General features: G+C 41.8%; 1 protein-coding gene across 3 annotated transcripts in view; it reads left to right on the forward strand.

Annotated features, from left to right (window-relative positions):
* The first annotated feature begins 12,623 nt into the window (after positions 1–12,623).
* ctif (CBP80/20-dependent translation initiation factor) overlaps positions 12,624–22,991 on the forward strand; it is a 40,497-nt gene continuing 30,129 nt past the window's right edge. The window contains exons 1-5 of one of the 3 annotated variants that reach the window (XM_031859976.1): positions 12,624–12,804; positions 20,180–20,416; positions 20,695–20,766; positions 21,849–21,971; positions 22,455–22,528. In XM_031859976.1, the coding sequence (XP_031715836.1) occupies positions 20,240–20,416; positions 20,695–20,766; positions 21,849–21,971; positions 22,455–22,528 (446 nt within the window). In that variant the 5' untranslated portion in view covers positions 12,624–12,804; positions 20,180–20,239. Of the gene's footprint in view, positions 12,805–13,568; positions 20,417–20,694; positions 20,767–21,848; positions 21,972–22,454; positions 22,529–22,991 lie in introns of those variants that run through there. The other 2 variants (XM_031859974.1, XM_031859975.1) reach the window with 2 other exon arrangements.

Genomic DNA, 22,991 nt, shown 5'->3' on the forward strand with positions numbered 1-22,991 from the left:
ATGTATGTTTAGGCATGTGCATGCAAACAAATGCATCAGAGATGTGTTTAAAACTATGCGTTGAAACGCTGTGTATACAAATGATCCAACTATCTGCATATTCACAACAGTAACCTTGCCAGTGGATGAGTAGGGAGGAGAGGGAAGAAGAGGCGGAGAAAGAAATGAGCCAAAGATCCCTTCTTTGTGTCTTCTAATACTTTAAATGTCTGCTGCCCATATAAAAAAAAGAAATATCCTGAATATGGACTTGTTGTGTCTTGTTTTATATACACACTCACCTTTTCTTTCACCGGATTCACGATGAAATCTCTAGCTGAGAAAAGCAAAGAGTGGCAGAGATGAGAGAAAATGAAGGAGACAGGAATAGGGGACAGACGGGAGAGGAGAAAAACAGGAGAGCCGTGCAGCAGGAGGCCTCTTGTCTCACCAGTTGCAGAGGGTCATGGTGGGGGAGGTGAAAATTAAAGCACGCGGGCAGCGTCTTGCACCTCGACCCAGACTGAACCCCTCCCCCCCTTGCCCTTGGTGGTGTTGGTGGCCTGTGTGTGTGTGTGGAGGATGGGGTTTTATTTTTCTGGGGGGTGTATCTCAGGGGCATTGGACATGCACAGGTGAGTCACAGGTGTAGCCGCCGTCACACGCACTGCATATTTCAGGAACATCATCATGGGGCGGAGGGGCACTTGAGTGTAGGGCGCGCCATGTGCCTCCCTGTTCGTCGGACAGATTATTTTGATATCTCATTGTGTAGAGCAGGGAGTGTGGACCGGATTTCAGCATAGAAGGGAGACCTGTCAGTTGTGTTGAGAGACAAGTGTGCACAAGAAATGGGGTGAAAGCTGGTTGTTGTTTGGAAGAAAAAATATATTTTTTATTTCTGCAGCTACGCACTAAAATACACAAGAATGATGCCAATGTGTTGTGTTTGGGCCCTGCTCATGAGTCGTGAGGAAGTTAAAGAAAGTATTGCAGATTAGAGGCCTTTAAAGTTTAGACTAGAGGATACACATTTTAAATTGCATGCAGAGTGTTTCAGGATGTTCAAGTCACTGTTTGTGATGCATGCATGGTGTGTAGAACAAGATAAAGAGTCTATGCATGCTAGCCGCTCTGGGAGGCCGTACTACTGAGCTAAATGCTGACTTTCTCATGCTAAAATGTTGATTTTTAACAGGTGCAACGTTTACCATGTTCACTATCTTAGCGTGTTGACTAACATTTGCTAATTAGTGCTGAACGAAAAGTACAGCTGACAGGAATGTCATCAGTTTTGAAGGTTCTTGGTCTTAAACCAAATTAGTAAAATCAGTATTGGACACGTTTATAATTTTGACGTGATGATGGCACTAGCTGAGAAGTCAAGGGATCACAAAAACTATTATTTTATTCATCCAATGGGGAACAACATTTCATGGCATCATATGAAAAAGCTAATAATTGTGACATTTTTAGAAAACAAAAGTATAACTGCACATGATCATTTGTGTCTGAACAACATAAATTGGTTGTGTGTTTTATATGACATTCTACCCTTTTTGATATGTTGCACAGATCATATCACTCATGCAATAAGATTTGCGTATTAGTATCTCATAGTATGCAGTACTTCATAGTATGCAGTACTTCTCCAAAATAGATAATCACAAAACACAAAATAAGTACAAAATTGCACATTTTACAAAATATATGTAATTTATTTTACAAATGAGTGAGAAAATATTTATCTGTGATGACAAAAAGACAAATATAAATTTCAATAAAATGTTTTTTGGAGATAAAGCCTCAGATTCCCCAGAATTAGTCAACAAATTAGTTTATCAGACTTTTGCCCTGCGAGACATTGTGTGTATTCAGGAAATTGTGCCCATTGTTTACCGCAAACAAGGGAAATGGAGGCTGGAAGTTAAAAATATTACACGTTCATCTGATGAAATGATCATTGAGAACGTTTCGCTCTGCCCTCTATCCGTGTGTGTGTGTGGGTGCTTGTGTCTATGTGTGTATGTGTGTGTGTGTGTGTGTGTGTGTGTGTGTGTGTGTTTGTTTCATTCACATCCTATCTTGACCTATGTGACTCAGCATCGGTTTTTGTGGTCATATAATCGGGATGCCCTAGCACATAAACCATAATCATCTCCCTTTCCAGCTCTCAACATTAAAGGCCACTCATTTTTTCTACCATGTAATAATAGGGAACATCCAATCCAAGCCTTACAACGGCTTGTAACTTTGTACAAATCACATGCCCATCAAAAAGCTGGCGCTTCCCTGGTGGTGTTTATTTCGATTGCTCAGGAGGTTGCAAAAACGTTTAAAAAAAAGTAAAAGTTGAATGTAATCCGAAAAGATTGTCTATACATTTGGTTTTTTTAAGTCAGTGAGTTGGCGCGGATATCAAATGGAAGTGAAATTGAAATCGAGGAAGGAGAAAGAGACAGATAAAAACAGAGACGATCAAGGTCAGCGTTGTAGACAAGGAGTGACAGGACACGAATCTCTGAGAAACACTCCAACTAAAGCAGCAAGAGGAGAGGGAGGAGGGAGTAATCTCTCTGCCTCACCAGAGGAGAGGAGGGTGGGAAGAGCTTGGACCTCACTGCGCACACACACACAGACACACACACACACACATGCACAAGCACACACACACACACAGACGCGTTTCCATGCAAACAACTTGGCCATGCCGGGCGGTTAGGTGGGAGGATGTAAGGGAGAGGGCTACACCCTTGTGCAAAGCTTTGTTGTGTGACACATAGACAGCCCACCCTAGCATTCCCACCCCTATATTTGGCCTTGAATACAATTGCAGGTTTGAGAGTGACAAATCGGACTGCAGGCAGGCAGACTGAGACGAGGACAAGGGCAAAATTACACGAGTAGAAGGGGAAGCCGCTATAGTGGAGTGGCTGTTTGGCGACGAGATCATAGATAAGGAAGATTTTGTACAGCATGCATAGTGAAAACTCATTTTTATGTGATTAATAAAGCTTTAAAATTGTAAAGAAGAAGTTCATAAAGGTCCTTGTGTGGAGTTTAAGTGAGCTGGTCACTGTAATTAATAAGTGTGAATGACGGACAGTTTGTTTGTCTGTGTTTATCATTCTGTTAACCCTGCTATCCGCCCAGTGCATGCTGGGAAAGGATGCAGATGCATGTGACACTCACAAATAGAAATAAGTCAGCAGAGAAAAAGAATGCAGCACATTGGGATTTATGGTCAACTCTTCACACAAGTTATCTCTGTGATTCCAATTAAAATCAGCTTGTTTGATATTTCTTTGTTCACTTCATGTTGAACTCAAACCACATAAAATGAGATGGTTAAAAATAAGATTTTTTTAGGGCTATAAAATGAGCAATTGTATTTCCGTAAATGTAGGTATTTATCTGCATATAAAATACAAAGATCTCTTCATATTTCTATTTTTTATTTATTTAAAGGAAATATTATGTATATGAAATTCCATGTTATTGACTTGTTTTTGCAGCATAGACATAGATAGAAAAACATAATTTTTTGTCATATTGAAAAAATAAAGGGTTAAAAATGTAAAATAATGAAATAGTTCAGGTCTTATTTAAATGCACACCTACACATACAGCAACAATGATTAAACCCTGTATACAAAATTAGAGCAGAGAAAAAAACAACACATGCACAACAAGATTTCTGTTCTGTTCTGTTGTTTATTTTTCTACACTTGTGTTACATGTTTTATCCATGTGTGTACATGTGAGTGTGCAATAAGGGCTTGTGACTGTGAGTGTAGTTATGTGTGTGTGTGTGTGTGTGTGTGTGCGCGCATGTGTGTGTGTGTGTGTGTGTGTGTGAGTGTGTGTGTGTGTGTGTGTGTGTGTGTGTGTTTGTTAGGATAATTATACAGTGGACTGGTGGCGGGACAGTAAATCAACTGTAGAATGACTTGGATTGGTGTGCTTTGCCGGCAGCACTCCTCGCCCTAACCGGTCATCAGGGAGGGATACACTCTCAGAATAAATACTGTGTGTGTGTGTGTGTGTGTGTGTGTGTGTGTGTGATGGTCTTCGTGCATGCATGCGTGTCTCTATGCATCTATGCATACATTGAATTTGCTGTATGTTTTTGTGTGCAAAAGTTTTGTCAGTATGAGGTGGTGCACCCATGTGTGCGTCACGCTGTGTGTATGCGTGTGTGCATGCGCACATGCAGTATGGGCGTGTCTGTGCATGAGTGTATTTGTATGTTGGTTGTGTGTCAGCCGAGTTCCTCACCCAAACAGGTCATGAAAAAGGGACGCTTGACTGCTGCCTTTCCACCGCAGTGGCCACTCTGCCTGCAGCCACATGGCTAGCTACAATTAAAAACAGTCTCCACAAACCCAGAGTGAAAGAAATATTTCAGTCGCTCACAACCTAAAAACATTTCTCAAATTTTATGAGACGGCCCGGCCTACAAGTGTAATTTGTTTCAGGATCTTTTTTCTTTTCTGGGGGGGGAGTGGAATCAAAATAAAAAAAGAATTTGCCTTTATTTGTCCAGGTTCAGAGTTATCTGTGTCCACCGGTGGAAGATCCTTAACTTACGTAGAAGAAGCAAATCCACAATACTCCATTACAAGTAAAAGTCCTTCACAGTCATAAAAAAAGTACAGAAGTATCATCTGCACAATGTATTTAAGTAAAAGTATGCAAAATATTAAACCCCATAAGTGTTATATTATCCTAAAATCTATTATAGGTTAATACAATTAAACAGCATCTTGTCTCTCCAGAAATAAATTCCTATACTCTGGATGATTTGCATGCTTCCCTGTGAACAGTTTTAATAAGGACTTTGTCTTCCGTGGAAATTAGTTTCAATGAAATCTCTTTACTAAGTGTGTTGAATGTAATTTTTTAAATGCTCTGTACAGAGGTATACATGTGGCCTGATTCAAACCCGATGAGTGTTTGTATGTTTGTGTAAGTGTGCATATTCGTGATGATGATGAAACTGCCACTTCTGCCAAAACACAGAATGTGACTGACTACAAAACTAAGAATTCTGAAACACAAGCATGTTCCAGCATGAGTCACACACACACACACACACACAGACTGTCCACATGATTGGAACCAACGATTATTGGCAATACAAACCAATCAGCTTGCTTTCACGTCGTGTCGGTGTGTGTTCAGCTCAACACGCTCTTGAAAAACGGACAAAAACACGCACGTATGTGTTTCCATATCCTTTACAAAGCATACATGTGGAACTTGGATGCATATCTTGTGTCTTTTACCATTTGTTCATGAGGCAAAGAAACCCACACCCCGTCCCTGCAGCACACATGACCCATAAAGCACCAAGCCTTTCTGTATGGGGGTGGCTCACTGAAGCCACGGCTACACACACACACACACACACACACACACGTATTAGCACACAGAAACGCCGTGCTCTTGATCGTGTCTTTAGCCACAGCTACAGTGCAGCCCCCAACCTCCTCTCACCATGACGACCACGGGCCAACCGCAGACACACACACACATACACATACACACACACTTCTTGCACACTTTTTTCTGTCTGGCAGGGCTGTCATTAGGGGTCTGGATTTTGGGTGACGCCCCACAGGTGCTTCAATACTTAGTTCACTCTTTGCCCAGAGTCTAATGATAGCAGCCATGTCTCTTATATGGAACCCGAAGTGTAAATATTAAATAAACAAATAAGCAAGTAAGACATAAATTAGATTGTGAAAAATATTTTCGGCTAAATTCAGCAATATTTTGTGGAATTATTAAAACGGATCTCATTTTATTTTATATACACAATGTTTACCAAGTTTTGTAGGAGTTCATTTTGATTTGAAAATGATCTTTTTCAAAAGTCTGCTTTTATTTCATAATGCCATTTTCCCTAATGTCATTATTTATTTCATATCACTTTTATGTCATAATCTAAGCAAGCTTGATATCTGCTACCAGATTTAGCCAGTTAACGCTTGTTAGCCAACAAAGTCATTGTAATTCACGGTACATGGACAGAAACTAGCATGTCCGAGCTTAACAAGGCTAACCATGCTACCTATACCTAGTTAGGTGGGGTTGAGAACTTGGTTTTGATTAACCCAGCATACAGTGCCAGCTTTTATTTGAAGGATTTTGGTTTATTTTATTGCACCACTGAAACAGAAATCTGTGCAAACTAAAAGTAGAAGAAAAATCTAACTCAATTTAAAACTCTTTAAAGTTAATTGCCTTTAAAGAGACATACAAGCTTGTAGTTCTTATTGACGCAGGGACTGTTTTAAAAATAACTCAGACTTCATTACTAAATAGATATGTGAAAGTGAATAACATAGCAACTCTCAGCCTTAGGAGCTCTCCTGAGCGTTTGCTGAGAGAATCTATAAGGAAAAAAGAAAGAATGCATATGTTGATAAATATCTATTATCACACATTTAATTTTAATACAATGTAATCATATTTCATTTCAACTTTGTGTTTAGTTCTAGGCTAACAGCAACGTCACTATAATTGTCGGCCTTTTATCTATTTATGTGTTTATTAAAAATGAAAAGATTTGACTTAATTAATAGCTGCAATACAAATAACAAGCACATGCCTATATAGAGCAAATAAATTAAAATACATATTTCAGCATCTGAGAGAACTGAATGCATTACAGTGATTGTAGCCATGACACACACACACACACACACACACACACACACAGAAGAAAGTAAGGACTTTTAATTAAAAAGAGGTTCAGAGGAGCCCACGGTCTCTCAGCCGTGTGTGGGATGTAGTTTGGCTGGGCATGAACGCAGTATAACCAGACACACTCCTTTTCATTTCCCCCCTCCCAGACAAGACACACACACACACACACACACACACACACACAGATGTTATGTTGGATAACTTTAACACCCGACTCTGACCTGGAGGCACCTCATGCTATCAGTCTGTGCACTGTACAGTTCAGACAAGGTCAGTTAGTGGGCTGAGATTTCTGTTTTAACACCCCTAGTTGGAGTCCTCCTGCTCAACACACACATACACACACACACACACACACACACACACACACAAAGAAAGGAGTGAATGTGAAACCACGTAGCCTTATCATACAAAGTAACATGCATGGGAAAGCAAGTTATACTGGTGTTAAAAGCTACATTGTATCACTACAGAAGACAGCATACCAGACCTCTTCCATATCAGTAAACAGGGAGCAGACAGCTCAGACAACAAGAGCACGCAGAGTGTGAGAGCTGTTTCTATCGGCTTGACATTGGAAAGGTGCACAAACTTAAACTTAAGTTTACATTTAGCTTTAAGGAAAATTAACAAATATTATAGCGTGCTTTCCCGAAGGAGGTCAAATACGCATTTAAAATGGAGTATTGTCTCACAGCGCTGTAAATGCAATTCCTCACATTGTTTTTAAACTTTCCTTTCGTCTCCAAATGGGTGAAATTACTCCAGCACTTACTCATGTCCAGACAGCAATAACGCCACTATAGCTCATAAATGAGAAAGAATAGACTAGATTATACTGCCAAGCGCATTGACACGGGGGAGATGGTATCATGAAAAATCCCTGAAGGCTGACGTAAATGAACAGGAAACATGTCATCGACGTCTGTCACGAATGTTCAGACCAAAAAAGTTATAATAGATTTAAACAAACACATGACATCGTGTTGGGTTGTGTCTCTTTTTGAAGAGTGGTTACATGAGAATACAGATCTGGAATGTTTTCGGGGTCGACTTTGTGTCTCCCTCCACTCTGGAAGTAGGAGACATCTTGTACACAGAAGTTATATTTTGAAAATGAAAATATTAATAATATTTAAAGATTCCTTATTTGTCAATGAAGGAGAAGGAGTTGATGTGATTTTAAGAATTTTAATTGATCAGACACACGTAATTATTCCTAGTTTGGAGGGGATCCTTCTTCAAAGTCAACTTTACTTCTTTTTTTAACTTTTTGACAATACTGTACTGAATTATTATATTTTGACATAAGACAAGGTCTTTCCGTGAGAGATAATTTCTTCTCACATCCAACTATCCAACTATTGTTGAAGGTCACACAACTGTCTCTCCCTCCTGCACCTGATATCATTATCACCCTCCCGAAAACTCCAACTCCTCCACCCTCCATCCTCCATCCCTATACCTGTCACCCTCCCTCCCACCCCTGCTGCTCATCACCTCTCCCTCTGGTACCTGACACATCTCTCACCTCTCCATCCTTTACTCTCCCTCATCCTTTTACCACCCGCCATCTTTTCTCTCTGCATAGCTGCCCCCTCATTCTCTCAGTTTCGGCTCCTCTACCTATCACCGTCTCTGTCCCGTCTCTCTGAGCCCCTCCCTCTCTGTCCCTCTCCCTCTCTGTCCCTCTCCCTCTGACACTCTATGTGTTGCTGGTGAACTTCCTTCTGTGTTCCATCTGCCCTTTTCCCACCTCTCCCACTCCCTTCCAGCAGACCCACCTACTCAACGGGTGCTCAGCATACAGGCAGGCGGGCACACAACACGGCCCGGAGCTGTCAACGCGCTCCTCAGACGGTCCGCGCTCTACTGCAGTTCAACAGCAGGGGGAGTGTCAGGCTGCCGAGGGGAGGACAGAGGGGGGGTTGAGAGCAGAGCGGCCCCTTGGCCTCTGGAGAGGGAAGCTGAAGGACAAAGTATAGAACAAATAACTTTGATCTGTTTTTTTTTTTCTTCCTCTTAATTATTAGAAAATAATTATATCACAGCTTCAATAATCCCTGTTTTTATGCACCCTCATTTTTTCTGCATAAACCAAGAAAAATTACAAAAACAATCAGATATTTTTCATCACATTTATATAGAGCTGCAACAATTAGTTGACTCTTTGATCAGTCGATCAAAAGAAAATTAATCTGATCATTTTAATCTTTATTTAAGCACAAATGCCAATGGTTGCAGGTTCACAAATTTGAGAATATAGAGCTTTTCTTGATAAGCATTTACAGTAAATGTATATCATCGGGTTTTTGACTGTTGGTCGGACAAAACAAGACACTTACTGATGCCACTTGTCTCTGTGATAAACACAGATAGACTTGTGAGGCTTTTTGCTTTCAGACGATGTATAGTTTGTAACGGCTGAGTGAGGATTCATTCAAATACGGTAACTGTCCTTAAATTCAAAGATTAAAAAAATGAATAGACATTGATGTTAATGTTTTATTATTTTCACCGCAGAATTGAATTGAGACAGTCTCAACAAAATGTGTTATTTTTCAGTATAAACTGGGATATTGTGTTGCAGTAGATTGCATTAGTTAAGTGTTTTTGTGATTTTCTTCCCACCTCCTGTATGTGTAGGTTACAGTAGATCTTACAGCACATTATAATGGCACTGCTCAGTGTACAACAGTCCTATGATCTGTCTACTGCCCCCACCTGCTGGTTAGAAATCATGTTTTTGTTACTCAACACATTGAACCCTGGCCAATCTCAGTGTGTTTATTTTCCTGAGCGTTAATGTGTGTGTGTGTGTGTGTGTGTGTGTGTGTGTGCCTGTATGTGTTTTACACAAAGAGATGTTCAGTCACTTCCACCCACTTAGTTTCTCTCTATCTAGTTCGGTTGCTAGTTCGTATAGATCTTTCTCCCACACCTATCTCGTGCACCCATTCGACCTGTAAGAGCAGAACCGCAGGGGACAGCTGCATCGGGGCCGCCGGCCTAATGAACTTCACATACTGACACAAATAATCAGCTGCCCTGTTTTAAAACCCTGGTACAGTACAGTAATAACAGTTTGATGCCCAGTGTTGTTTGTATCACACCGTTGTTCTCACAAGCCACAGGAGGGGAGAGTCTGTGACCTTAAGAGCTGCAGGTCCTGCACTGTCTAATTCCATGTTTATGGTTTTGCCTTTTATAACACACACAGACGGAGCTGCCCTGGCCACAAGCACACGGAAATATCATCATGCGCCCTCTCCACTGCTAATTTGTGCCTTGGTGCCATCCCTCTGGTGAGGATTCAGCTTTGTGCCGGGCGACCTGAGGAGCAACAGCAATTTCAGGGTTTGCTTCTCTTCCCCTTTCTCTTTCTTTTGCTCCACATACTTTACTGTAGTGCCGTCAAACCAAACATTAAAAATGAATTTAAAAAGCAAAAGTTCCCTTTAACAAAAAGAAAACTGGCAATATGACTTTTATTTGTATAGTCCTACATATTCATAAACTGTTGCGACTGCATACAAAGATATTTGACTGAGATCATTATACTTTATGACCTTACTCGCTCACACACATTTCTAAACGAACGCATAGAAAAGATTTGAATCCTGTCCCAAATCTGCAGTTCAATAGATTCATTAAGTTAAAACAGATATCAGATTCATAAGACAGAGTTGGAGAATTATTTTTAGTGTGTTCTTTGCTCAGCTCACAAACAGTGAGGGCAGATCTCATGGTGGCACATCAAAAGGAAAAAGAAAAAAGCTATAGGTGAGCTTGTATCAGAGGAAATGACAGAAATGGAACATCTGCACAGAGAAAAACACAGCGGTATGGGAGGGAAATGGGGGGATGAATGGCTTGCAGTGCGGCGGGTGATGTGGAGAGGACAACAAAGTAATTATGGGATGACTAAGGATAGATATAGAACTGGGCGAGGGAGTGAGGAGGAAAGGGAGACTAAGAAGAAGAAGAAGAAGAAGAAGGGGGGTGTAGCAACCTGCTGGAGTCTCCATCACGCTATGATAGTTAATCAGCCTCTGACTGTGGCGGCGAACATATTCTGCAGCCATCTGGAGCAGGAGGGAACTGTCTACCTTTCTACTTTCAGACGTATCTGCCTCTTTTTAGTTCATCTGTCTGGATTGTGTGCATTTTTATGTGTGTCGTGTCTCTATGCAGGTCTATCTTTCAGTCAATCTGCCTGAGCTCCGTCTTCCAGCTGTCTACCATATTGACTACAGATCCTGATAAATCCCTGCGTTATTGTAATATATGCACAATATGTACACATATAGAGAAGCACACACAAACACTCGAAACCAAAACAGTGGAGCAGTCTATTGCTCCAACTGCACTTCTATCAATATCCACAAGGGGTCATGATTACCTTGAAATGATTCTTCAGCAACTGTGATCTGCAGTCATTTGTAATTTCTTTAATTTGTTGAGAGTCCTTGATAAGACTTGAACATGTGCTATTATGTGACAGGATTTTAGAATTGTGAATGATGCAATCCTAAAATGATTTTCACATTGACTTAATTTAAATCAGCTGCACGTGTAAAGCGCAAACATTTACATTAAATCTGTATTCACACCTCACATCTGTCATCTACATACTGTATTGTATTAGCCAGCTTGCTCCACAAACTATTAACAACAAATAGCCCTCTGACAAAATGGATCTACACTTTAGAGTGAGAAGAGAGGAAACTTTTCACACACATTGCGGTACTGGATTCAAGCCTATTACATTCTATTGGATACTCTTGAAATGTATTTTTAATTAAAGTTAATGTTTGAGTCACAAATACAGCGATTAACAAATACAGTTCATCGCTAACCTCACAATTTATAGAAATACATGAAAAAGAAGGTCATGTATTTTTGTGATCTCATTAGTTATTTCCACCTCGTGGTGGAAGAAGTACTCAGATATTGTACGTAAAAGTAGCAAATACAAAGAGTAGAAATACTCTGTTACAAGTAAAAGTCCTGCATTCAAATTCTCACTTCAGTAAAAGTATAAAAGTATTGGCCTCAAAATATACTTTAAGTATCCAAAGTATACTCATTATGTAGATTTGCGCATTCAGTGTAATGTATATTATATTATTGTATTATAATTATTGATACATTAATGTATAGGCCACATAACTTGAATTTTGAAGCAGGTAAAGGTGGGGATAATTTGACCTACTTATTTACTTATTCATAATACTTGTTTTGATCTTGATGTCTCTTGTTTGCACTATCCACTATGCTGCTGTAATCCTGTAAATGTCCCTGCTGCGGGACTAATAAAGGATTATCTTATTTTATCTTAATACACTTCATCTGCTGGGTTGCTTGTGAATTTCCCACAGAGGATCAATGACGTTGTTTCTTAATCTTATACATCATGATTTATTTGTTGATTTTATTTTGTTTTAATAATCTGCAATGTAACTAGTAACTTAAATGACCAAATAAAGGTAGTGGAGTAAAAATTTGAATATTTCCCTCAGAAATGTAGTGGAGTACAAGTATAAAGTAGCAGGAAATGGAAAATAAAGTAATGTACCTCAGAATTATACTTAAGTACAAGACTAGAGTAAATGTACTTAGTTGCTTTCCACCACTGGGACTACCATAATGGATTCAGATCACAAAGATTCATGTGAGGTTTGTAGTTTTTTCTAAATTAAAAAGAAAAAGTGGATAAAGTGTGCTGCGCTCATATTTCATTTTATTCTATTTTGGTTGATCATCTGGAACTGTATTAACACAGTCTGCAGCAGGTAGGGAGGGGGTAGTGTGACAAGTCCAACCAGTTATTAATCCGGTATCTTCTCAAGCGACGCTTGCATTAAAACTGAACTCCTTTTCCCACAATGCCTCGCTCCTGCGTGCACGTGTCACAGTTGCCAGCGAACCGGACCGAACGTCACATTCCTGCATTCCCTTTTTCCTGAGGACGTCGGAGTTATAGCTACCGCTAGATAGCTAATCCTCTCCCCCACTTTTTCTCTTTGATGAAAACACACCCATGACACGGCGGATTTGATCTCAGGAGCTGATCCCGGGTTCGCCAGGAGTCAGAAGCTCTCTTCGGAGGTGAGGATTTACCTCATTTTAAGCCGGGGTTGAAGGTGCCTTGTCGGGTTGGAGTGCAAACAACCGTGGTGGTCAGATAAACAGTTTTAAAAGATGCGCTGCATTTGCTGCGAGTGAGCAGCCTGGTTATGGTCTGGCCTCAGCTGGCAGACCTGTTGATACAGCACAGTTGCCAGATGGTTAAAATATCGCAACGTGTGGCCTTGTTGTTTACTGTTGTAGCTACTTAATAACTAAGCTAACGTTAGCCCCCGGGGCTGGTTAGCCGCAAAGCTTGCGTCACCATTGTTGCCGGTGGTACGCGGGCAGACACGCGCACAGGGTGTGGAGGCGCCTCCAGATGTGTGTCTTTGTGTTACTCTGACAGGGACAATCCGGTGCAGTGAGTTGGATAACGTTGCCTGTGAAAAACAAAAACGTCCTGTGGAAGATGCAGCACTAGGCTAAAGGATGCACACTGTGCTAGTATCCCACAGACAGCATGGGCGTGGTTAGGAGTGGAAAAAATAGAAGAAACAAATAAAAACAGTAGCTACGGTAATGATGGGTTCGGTATGATCAGTTTGGTTTCAGGAACGGTATACGTGCAGGACAGGAATGACCGGATCCTTTCAATAGATATCAGTTTGCCATGGAAAGCTGCTGAGCATGCTGCAGCTCAGCAGCCTGTCCAACAACAAAGAGAGGACCACAGCTGCTGCTAGTCTGGGGCAGGATAGACCGAATCACTGCTACAATATATATATATATATACTGTAGGATGTGACCTATCTTATGAAAGTTGAAGCAAATACAATCAGTTGTATTTGCATAACTTGAATGAATGCTAGGGTCATCTTGTCATTATAGGAGTTGTCTGCTGGAGTCCCGCCTGCTGTTTTTTTTAAGTTACAGTCTCCTTCAGTTTGCTCAGAACATTCCGGAGATTCCTGCTGTTCAGATGCTGATTGGATCAGAGTGACTTTTTAAAGGAATGTTTGCGTGCTACCACGAGGCACACAACAGAGACCCTCCTGATCTGTCACATTTTTATGCAAAAAAACAAACGAGACCAAATTTGAATGAATTATCTTAAAAAGACAGCTTTTTCAGTGGAGAATGGCTTCGTGAATTAACCCAATATTCCCGCTGCTGTAGAGGCATACGCTAATGAAGTATGCCTTTTTGTAAATCTGGTTCTGCCAGTGTCTGCATTCATTGTGAAGAGATGTTTAACTTAGCTTAGTGTCTGCCATTAAGTCTACCCAGACTGATCAAGTCATGTAATAACTTTTATAAACATTGTACAGGCAAACCATGTGTAGATAATTAAACATATTTTGTAATGAATTGAATAGTGGTAGATAGAATGTAATCGACTTGTCATCGGCTTAGACATAAGCTACTTGGCCGAAGTTATCCTCAATATGAAGAATATTTGGGGAAAAAGTGCCAGTGCTTGAATGTGTGCCTACGCTTGCAGGACATTTTAGGATATGTACCTAGAAGTGTATGTAAGAAACCACTAAACATGTAGCCATCTGGTGACACCGCTAAATAGCCATCAACTACTTGATCTAGAAACCTAGATGATATGTAACTTTGTAATGACTTGTATGCTCTCACTGCTGCACAATATATAGGACTTAATCATGTTGTTTTCTTAAAGACTGGCATGTGAAATTCAAGTATCATTTTTCGCAAAGGTTCCTCTCCCATTAATCTGATCTAATCTGTGATTTTAGGCTCTGAAATAAGACTCTGATGAATAGAAACGTATGAGTGTTGCTGATGTTTAAACTTGGCCTGAGATACAGCTTCATTTCGACCATCTAAGCAGAGTCAGTGCCGTGTCATCGCCCCAGTGATGTGCCGTCCCAGCACATATGACCGCTGCATTGACGTGGTGAGTGATCGAGGAGGTGAACTCTGCCCTCGGAGAGGCCGAACGGTGTCTGGAAACGTTAAAGCTACCGCTAAGACGCGGGGGTAGTGTTGTGATTCACATCCAGGTGTGTGCGTGTGCAGTGTTTTGAAGAATGTGGAGGAGGAGCGCGCAAAGCTGCGTGCTGTGGAGAGGGTGTGGAATGCCTGCAGTAAACTGGAACACCCTGACTCAGCCTGCGTAGCACAAATCTAGCCCCAGTGGGAACTGCTGCTCATTACGCTGCCTGAAATGTATGGATGAGTGAGTGGGGGGAAAACAGACAGGGAGGAGGACGACACCATGCAGGTAATGGTTGAGGAATACATACAGAGATAGCAGAAGGCCTTTAGCTTAGCGCAGGAATGCAGAGTCGCTCTCTCGCAATTGCTCCAGACCTATTGTCACAGTCTTTCTATGGCCGACCTTTTTGTTCTCGGAGTTACTTGTTTTGTCATCATCACACGTGTTCAACCCCCAACCAATAATGGCTGCTGCAGCTCTGTTGACGACGAACCTTTTGTTACCCCTCTTTTGTGCTTTTGTTACCTGCACATACATGTTGTGAAGCCCGTGAGCTGAATTGCACACCCTCACTTGTTTGCCATGGTTGTGTATGTGGATCCGGACAGAATAGCATTGTTGGGCTCAAGTCATTGTTGGACTTGGGTGTCCACAGTACTGCACATGTCCATTAGGTCACTAAAGGGGCAGAGGGGGACAATGTGGCTATTGTTTTAAGTGACTTGCCCCCCCCCCCCCCCCCTTCTGGTCTGTTCCTCTAGATTCAGGTCATTCAGCTCAAACTGTATGAGTAAACACATTTACTCACAGCAGCTTGCTACAGTGAATGGGAGGCCAGAACTACTACAGACTATTTTTGAAGTTGGGTTGCAATTTGTCTCTAAACATATTCCTTCAATTGTAGTGTTGTGATCAACCTTGCACCTGTTGCTGCATGTCTTATGGGGACATCTTGCTGAAAATTACAAATATTTTGTACATTCTCCAGAAGAAGAGAGGCCACCCAAATCTTATACCGGCACTACTCTCTCCAATGATAGTTTACAAAATACTAAAGGACACCATACAGAATGAGATTCAAGATTCAAATGTTTTATTTGTCACATGATGCTCATATAATATGTCCAGTGAAATGAGGGGTAGGGTACTCTTAAGGCAGTGCAAGAATGGCTAAGTGGTGCATCTGCAGTCGGACAATTAAAGACAACTTTGGAAAGATTAATTTTCTTTTCTCACAGCTGACTTTCATGCATCAATATGCCTACATAGTATACATTATACTAAGAGCTCATATTGCATTTAACCTCTCTAAATAGACTACTCTAAATTATATTTAAACCCAAGTTTGATAAGCCAGCCAGTCGGTAGTAGACCAGATCAGGAGAATTAGCAGCTCTCGCGCTGCATGTGGTGAGAACGTTGACTTGGACTCCCACTGGGGAGACTTTGTCTCATGATCTGCTCTGTTTGGGTTGTGGGGATTATGGTTCTTAGCGTTTGCTTGTTGTGTAGCCATATCAAAGGTTGCAAATCACTGGTGGCTCAGAGCTTGTTTTACTTTTATTATGGTACATGTATTGTTTTGCTGTGCCGCCCTTGGGTGTCTAGTCTACTGTAGTGCTTTTGGAGCCCAGGGCATAATGGTTTAACATCGCCTTGTTGTTGTTGTTTGGCTTTATGTTGAAGTTTCATGCAGAGCTGACTTCTTTATACAAGTATGAAACTTGAGAATATTATGCCAAAGTCGTACTTCAATCAGACGAATGTTCATGACAAATAGCCCCCATGTGTCCCCATTAGAGTTGAGCTTGTTTCAGTGAAGCAACACTAAAAGAGAAAGAACGAAGCCTATTCCTCACAAACGAAAAAGTAAATAATGAGTTAGTCCAAGAAAAAACACTGGACATTGCTATACATCGCTCCAACAGTTGATGATGTGTAACATTCCTCCTTCAGCGGGCCTGGGAATGTGTGAACTCACCACCTGAACTACCTACCGTGTGTCCCGCACTGAGTCTAGTTTCTCTGAAACAAAGATAAAGATAATTGCATCATTTGAAAGCTTTTGTCGCCCCAGTTTGTATGCATGCATCGGACTGTGTGTCAAATGTGTGGATCAGCTGAGCAGGGAGGGATTTTGCACGATATGTCATGATGACAGTTGTTTCTTTTTGCAAGTAATCAATCTATTCTCTGTCCTGAAGTACGGATTTGTCTCCGCCTGTCAAACAAAGAAACGGTGTGCTGTCCAGTGTAATGCTGTCTGTCCGGCCAGTTCAGTGTCAACCCGGACGGTGCTTCCTTTTACTGTCGTACATGCTGCTTCACATTTTACAGTCTTGATCTTTCTCTGCTGATAACCTTCTCTGTATAGTCATGTTGAATCATACTGTGTTCCATTTCCGAGTATGGAGAAGATCAAATTAGATATTTTCGAAAGAGTAGAAGTAAACTTATGTTGCATGCTGATGTACCATTTCTTCAGCTACAAGCACAACGGTGAAGCTAAAAGTGTGGCAGGCTGTGTTTTGTTGGAACAGCTGGTAGAATTGAGGGAGGGAGAGCGAAAGGGTGGAGACAGGAAAGAGGGGAGGAGTCGGGGTTTGTGGGATGGATGGGAAGGATGTAGTTCGAAGGGGAAGGAGAGTAGGCCAGACAGGCAAAGATAGAAAGAGAGGAGGCGGGGTCTCACACCATCATGGCCCATGTTGCTACAGACTGGCCAATGCTACAAGCCACTGTCGGGTTAACCCACGAGAAAGGGTTCTCTGTGTGATGCCGACTGCAACTAACTGCTTCATCAGCTAAACCTTCGTCTCTCTGACCGACTCGCTGTCTGCACTTTTGTTTAAGGCTTAAGTTCTCCCTCATTCTGGAGCTGCAACAATTCAATAAATAGTCGATCCACGGAAAATCTACCGGGAACTATTTGATAATAGAGTCCAGCTCCTCAGTTGAGAATATTTGATGGTGTTCCTTGTCTTCTATTATATTACACAACATATTTTGGGCTATTTGACTGATGGTTGAGCAAAACAGGGAATTGGGATAATGGAAATTCACCGCGATCAACTTGTTGTGAATGTTTCCTATATCGTCTCATCCCTAGCTGTTCCTTGCTTTAGTCCCAATGACTCCTCTCCTCTTGACTCAGGTCTATGACAAAGAACCAGTGTTTACTTTGGATATTGGTGATGATGTTGTTATTCGGGCTGACTATAATGCATACAGGCCTTGTGATTTGTTGGTGCTCCTGCACAGTAAGCACATGAACTAATATAAAAGTGTCACACAGAAGCTAAAATGAAAAAAAATCCTAAGTGCCCAGACAAAAACGACTGAGAACTAGAGGAGTGTTGCGTTAATGGACGGGTCAATACAGCTGTTGGCAGCAGCTTCCCCTCAGGCAGTAATTCTATACTACATGTCAAGGACAAGAGCAGGACACCTGACTGAGCTGCAACCGCCACCAATATGCATCAAACCCATCGTTGCAACATCCAGTCTGCTATTATTGAATGCTTCTCCATTCATTTAAACTGTGTAGTAATTACCCAATATAACTCAGCCACTAACTGCAGCCTCAGATATTACCGTACCGTTGAAATGAATGGGCAATTCAGTCTGATGATCGGGCTCGACGAACTAGAATGTGGTGGGAGCGGCCTGTTTCTGAGCGGAGCCGGGACAGGTGTTTTGCGACATAAATGGTCTGGTTTTTAGGACGGCACATGATCTCGCAGGAAGAGGCCACAAAAACTGGGCCAGTAGTTCAATTTGAAGTTTTCATATGCTCTCAAATCACCATGAACATTGAAACACAATTTAGATGTGTGTATCTCGCAGTTTATACTCTGAATAAGTAGTGAAGAAAAAGGAAACTAAACTTTCACACGAAGATGAAATTAGTGCACATATAAGTGTGTATATGTGAGCCCATACATGTACACTATGTGCATATACAGTACAGTAACCCGTGAGGTTTTATACGTCACATGTGCTGGTTGTTTAACAAATATTGTCTTCAAGGCAGCTGGTCCGAATCTGAGCGCTGATGCTTCTGTAGCCCGCTGCCCGCAATCAAAGGCCAATCAAAGCTATAGCAATATGTATGGATGGATTATGCTATTGACATGGATGGATTATGCTACAGTAAATCAGATTAAGACATGTTGACCCTGGTACATAGTATGCAGAAATTACAGCAATAGTCCTAAATGTACAAGAAAGCACTTCCCTTACCGCTGTCATTGAGCCAGAGACTCGTTCAGGTTCCGGTCTCCTGCTCCACAGGAGTGCTATCCTTTTAGTTGCCCCTGAGGTCTGATCCTCCAATGGAGCACTTTTCCTCTTGGTAATACTAACTTAGTAGTTGTAAACATGATTCATAGCATTTATGGTACACAAAAAACAATATCAAGTTGTGTTTTTGTTCTGTTGAAATAGTTGGTGTGATCTATTTACTTTGTTGTGTTGTTGATGAGATACTACGTAGTTCAGGAGTTGCTGAGATCAGACGTGATGAAGCAGAAGAGTAAACTAAAGGGAGTCTTTAGGATATAGCACTTCTCGCCACCCTGGTATTAGAAAGCCCTGTAGCACCAAACCAAAGCAAAGAGTTTAAACTTTGTGGCGCTGACTTGTTGCACAGGGCTCCCCAGCGAGTCCCCAGGGCTCAGCAGATACCATTCTGCGTGCTCCAGGGCATTAAATCCTCTTTGCATGGCTGGTGATCAAGCCATGATGTAAAGGAGCTTAGTAGCAACAGACAGCCAGGCAGGAAGCTGCTTCCCTGTTGGCCACAGATCAGGTGATCACACACAAAACACAGACGGGAGAGAGAGACGGGCAGGGACAAGGTGGAAAAACAAAGAGGGTGAAATGGACATGGGGAGGTGTGTGAATGGTGACACCAGAGGGAGCTTGGACAGAGAAATTAGCAGAGACTAATCTGAGGTTTTTCAATAGATGGATGTGGTGTGAAAACACAACCTGAGTCTGCTGCAGGACACTCTTAGCAATGCATGCATATGGATGTTTGTTGTCAGCAGTGAGGTCATGTTTGTTCTTTGAGTGTTGGGAAGTTGAGGGGAACCAAGGTGAGAGAAACGCCGCATTGTTATTGTTGGTACTTAAAGCTGCAACTAACGATTGTTCTCATTTTGGTTATGAAATGACAGAAAATTGTCATAGTTTGTTTATTCAGCAAACAGTCCTAAAGCCATAGACTTTTACTAACCATAGAGTTCACTGTAATATGAGAAACAGAAGTATAACATCACATTTCAACGGAGAATGTTTGGTATTTTTGCTCTAAAAATGATTAAAACCATTAATAGATTATCAAAATGGTTGTTGATAATTTTCTGTTGGTGTTCTCATTGTAAACACAAGCCAGCCTTGAGTGCTCTAACATCCCCCTGTATCCTTCTCTTCCTCCCTTCACAGGTCACTTTCCTCCTTCCCTCCCCCCTCCTCCCCTCCCACCTGTCTCAGCTCTGGTTTGTCATGGAGAACTCTTCGGTGGCGTCTGCGTCGTCCGAGGCCGGGAGCACGCGCTCACAGGAGATAGAAGAGCTGGAGCGCTTCATTGACAGCTATGTGCTGGAGTACCAGGTGCAGGGGCTTCTGGGAGACAAGGCCGATGGCGACTTGGACATGGACAACGGTGGCAAGGTGCCGCAGGTCAGAGCGTTATTACATTAATGGATGACATATGCTCCCATAAGTCCTGTATCTGTAGGCAGCAGTGATTCTTTTTAGTGGTTTGTATCTTCCAGAACAGATAGGCGGGGTACAACCTGCATCAAAACAGCTGCCCTATCGTTGTAATGTGTATTTAAACGTAGACAGGTGGAGGAAAAACACTTACAGTTCTGACTGTTTATGGTGTTTGTTTACATGTAAACAAACCCCCCTTTTCACAAATGATAGCACCCTCTCCACCCATTTCTTCCCAACAGTGGACAGATGACTGCAACAACAAGAAAGATGGCAGCTGGACGTCTTCACGGGGGAGAGGCTCAACCAAGCCAGTAAGTGTGTGTTTCCTCCTCAAAAAACTAATCTTGAATCAAATACGGTCTATAAGGTCTTCATCATAGATCGGTGTGTTTGGACAATACCGGAGGAATAACAAACGTGACTATTGGGGATTTAATTAGTTTGACAGATATTTGATGCAGCACATTTCAGAAAATGTCTTGTTCATCTTCTGAAGACTGATTTATTCTTCTTACACAAGAAACCCATGTTGCTAGTCCAGGGATGTTGCTAGCTACAAGTCCTGCATTTTTTTATTATAACCATATAACATTAAACATGAGTTAACACCACTGCTAGTCTGAAGAAGCTATGAGAGTGGTCCTAATTTTACCCATTAAACGGCTGCAAAATATTCATAAACACTACTTCAGAGTATTTTCGGTGAGTAAACGGTGTTTACGTGTGTTGAGCTTCCACTATAGCCCTGATTCTACTTCCATGTTGTTGTTGTTGTTGTCCTCTTCTGTGCTCATCTAGACCCTCTGGTCGCTGAAGTATCGCTTTGATTAAACGCGTAGGTTTGCTCTGCTCTCTCACTTCTGTATGTCGGTGTAGCCTTTCCCTCTCTGTCAACTGCTCGAGTGTGTGATTAGAGGAGACTGTAACACCAGCCGAAAGCGATCGCCACCGCTCGTCGGCTCGCTTGTTGTTGAAGACAAAGTATGCTCTTAATGACTAACATGGGATGCTGTGTGAGGCTAGAGCCGGTAATGAAATAACCCTAAATGAATTATCGGTGTGTGTGTGTGTGCTGTATAGTGATTTAGAGTATTATTGCTCCCCAGAGATTCATTGGTATGATTCACTAGGAAGTGAAGCGGCATGGGTGAGAGGTTCAAAGAGCAGTGAGCCAAAAAACAGAGACAAACATGTGGCGACAGCTCAGCAATCACAGTGCTGCACTATTCTCTGTGCAAAAGAACACAACACAGGTTGTTGTTACTCTCCTAATATGCTTTTCAAGAAAAAGTTTAAAAGCTGTAGAAATGGCACTATGACAGAATTTAAAACAGGTTTTTGAATGAAACGGAGAACACAGTCTTTTTCTTTTTATTCCCTCTCAACTCCACAGGACGAATGGGAGCACAGCAGCAACGGCAGCACCGGGTCCAGGCCCAGTTCAGGGTCCAGACCCGGGTCCGGCTCACGCTCCGGCAGCAGAGGCAGAAACAACCAGTTCACAGGCCCTGCCATGGTACAGATGCACCTGTGTTTGTCTTCTACTTCCACCACATTCCCTCAGTGTCCCTAAAAAGATCACAAATCACATCTGCAACGTATTTTACTGTTTAGGGGGCACATGAAGATCAGTTTACTAGTCTCAAGGAGAACTGCTCAAGCCTGTGGAAACAGTTTAACCTCAAATTTTAGTTACAAACTGGATGTGTGGCTTTTGTAATAAGAGAGCATTTACCAGGCAAAGAGGGTCTAATGGTTAATGCTATTGAGGCACATTTGGGTGTAGGATCCAACGGTTTTTGGAGCATGACCCACACTACGACTAAAACTAACTCTCTTAAAGAGCAGTATTAAAAGACAAAAAATACTATGTGCATTGAATTTAGAGCCTCTTTAATTCGTACTTATTTTTATTGCACCCGTTTATATTTGTAAGTGATAGTTTGGTAAGGGGTGTTAAGTAGTCATACTGAACATATTTTCCTTGTGTGTCCTGTAGAACGGGAACAGAGACGGCTCCCTGGACATCCTGGGGACAGACATATGGGCTGCCAACACAATGGACTCACGCGGGTAGGTGTATGTTGTACAGCCCACTGGGTCTGGGCTCCAGCCACAGTTTCTTGAGGGTCACATGACTGATTCAGACACACGGTCTTCTCGCGGATTCTTTTGACTTTCTTAACCTGACTTTGCTCGGCTTATCCTCAACTCTGTTTATTCATTTGAGGTCTTGGAAGTTTTCTCTCCTGGTTATCCCAAGACGGTATGTCCCAGCTTCTGTTCTTCAAGGCCCCAGATCACTGCTGACATAAATCGTGTGAATAAAATAATATATATATTTCAATATCATATTTCTTACTTCTTTTGACTTATTCAAGTGAGGTCTGTGTGAAAATCCTTCTCAGCTTTCTCTAATGATTTGTCAATCAAGAGCCAGACCTGTAACTTGCAGGAGAAAGAGAAAACGAACGAGACGGTAATCAAATTCACTGGAGGGGAGAACTGGTTGCCATGGTAACAGCTACCTAAGATC

Source organism: Anarrhichthys ocellatus, unplaced genomic scaffold (genome assembly GCF_004355925.1).
Source record: "Anarrhichthys ocellatus isolate YVR2014 unplaced genomic scaffold, GSC_Weel_1.0 scaffold23, whole genome shotgun sequence".
In the NCBI taxonomy this organism is placed as follows: Eukaryota; Metazoa; Chordata; class Actinopteri; order Perciformes; family Anarhichadidae; genus Anarrhichthys; species Anarrhichthys ocellatus.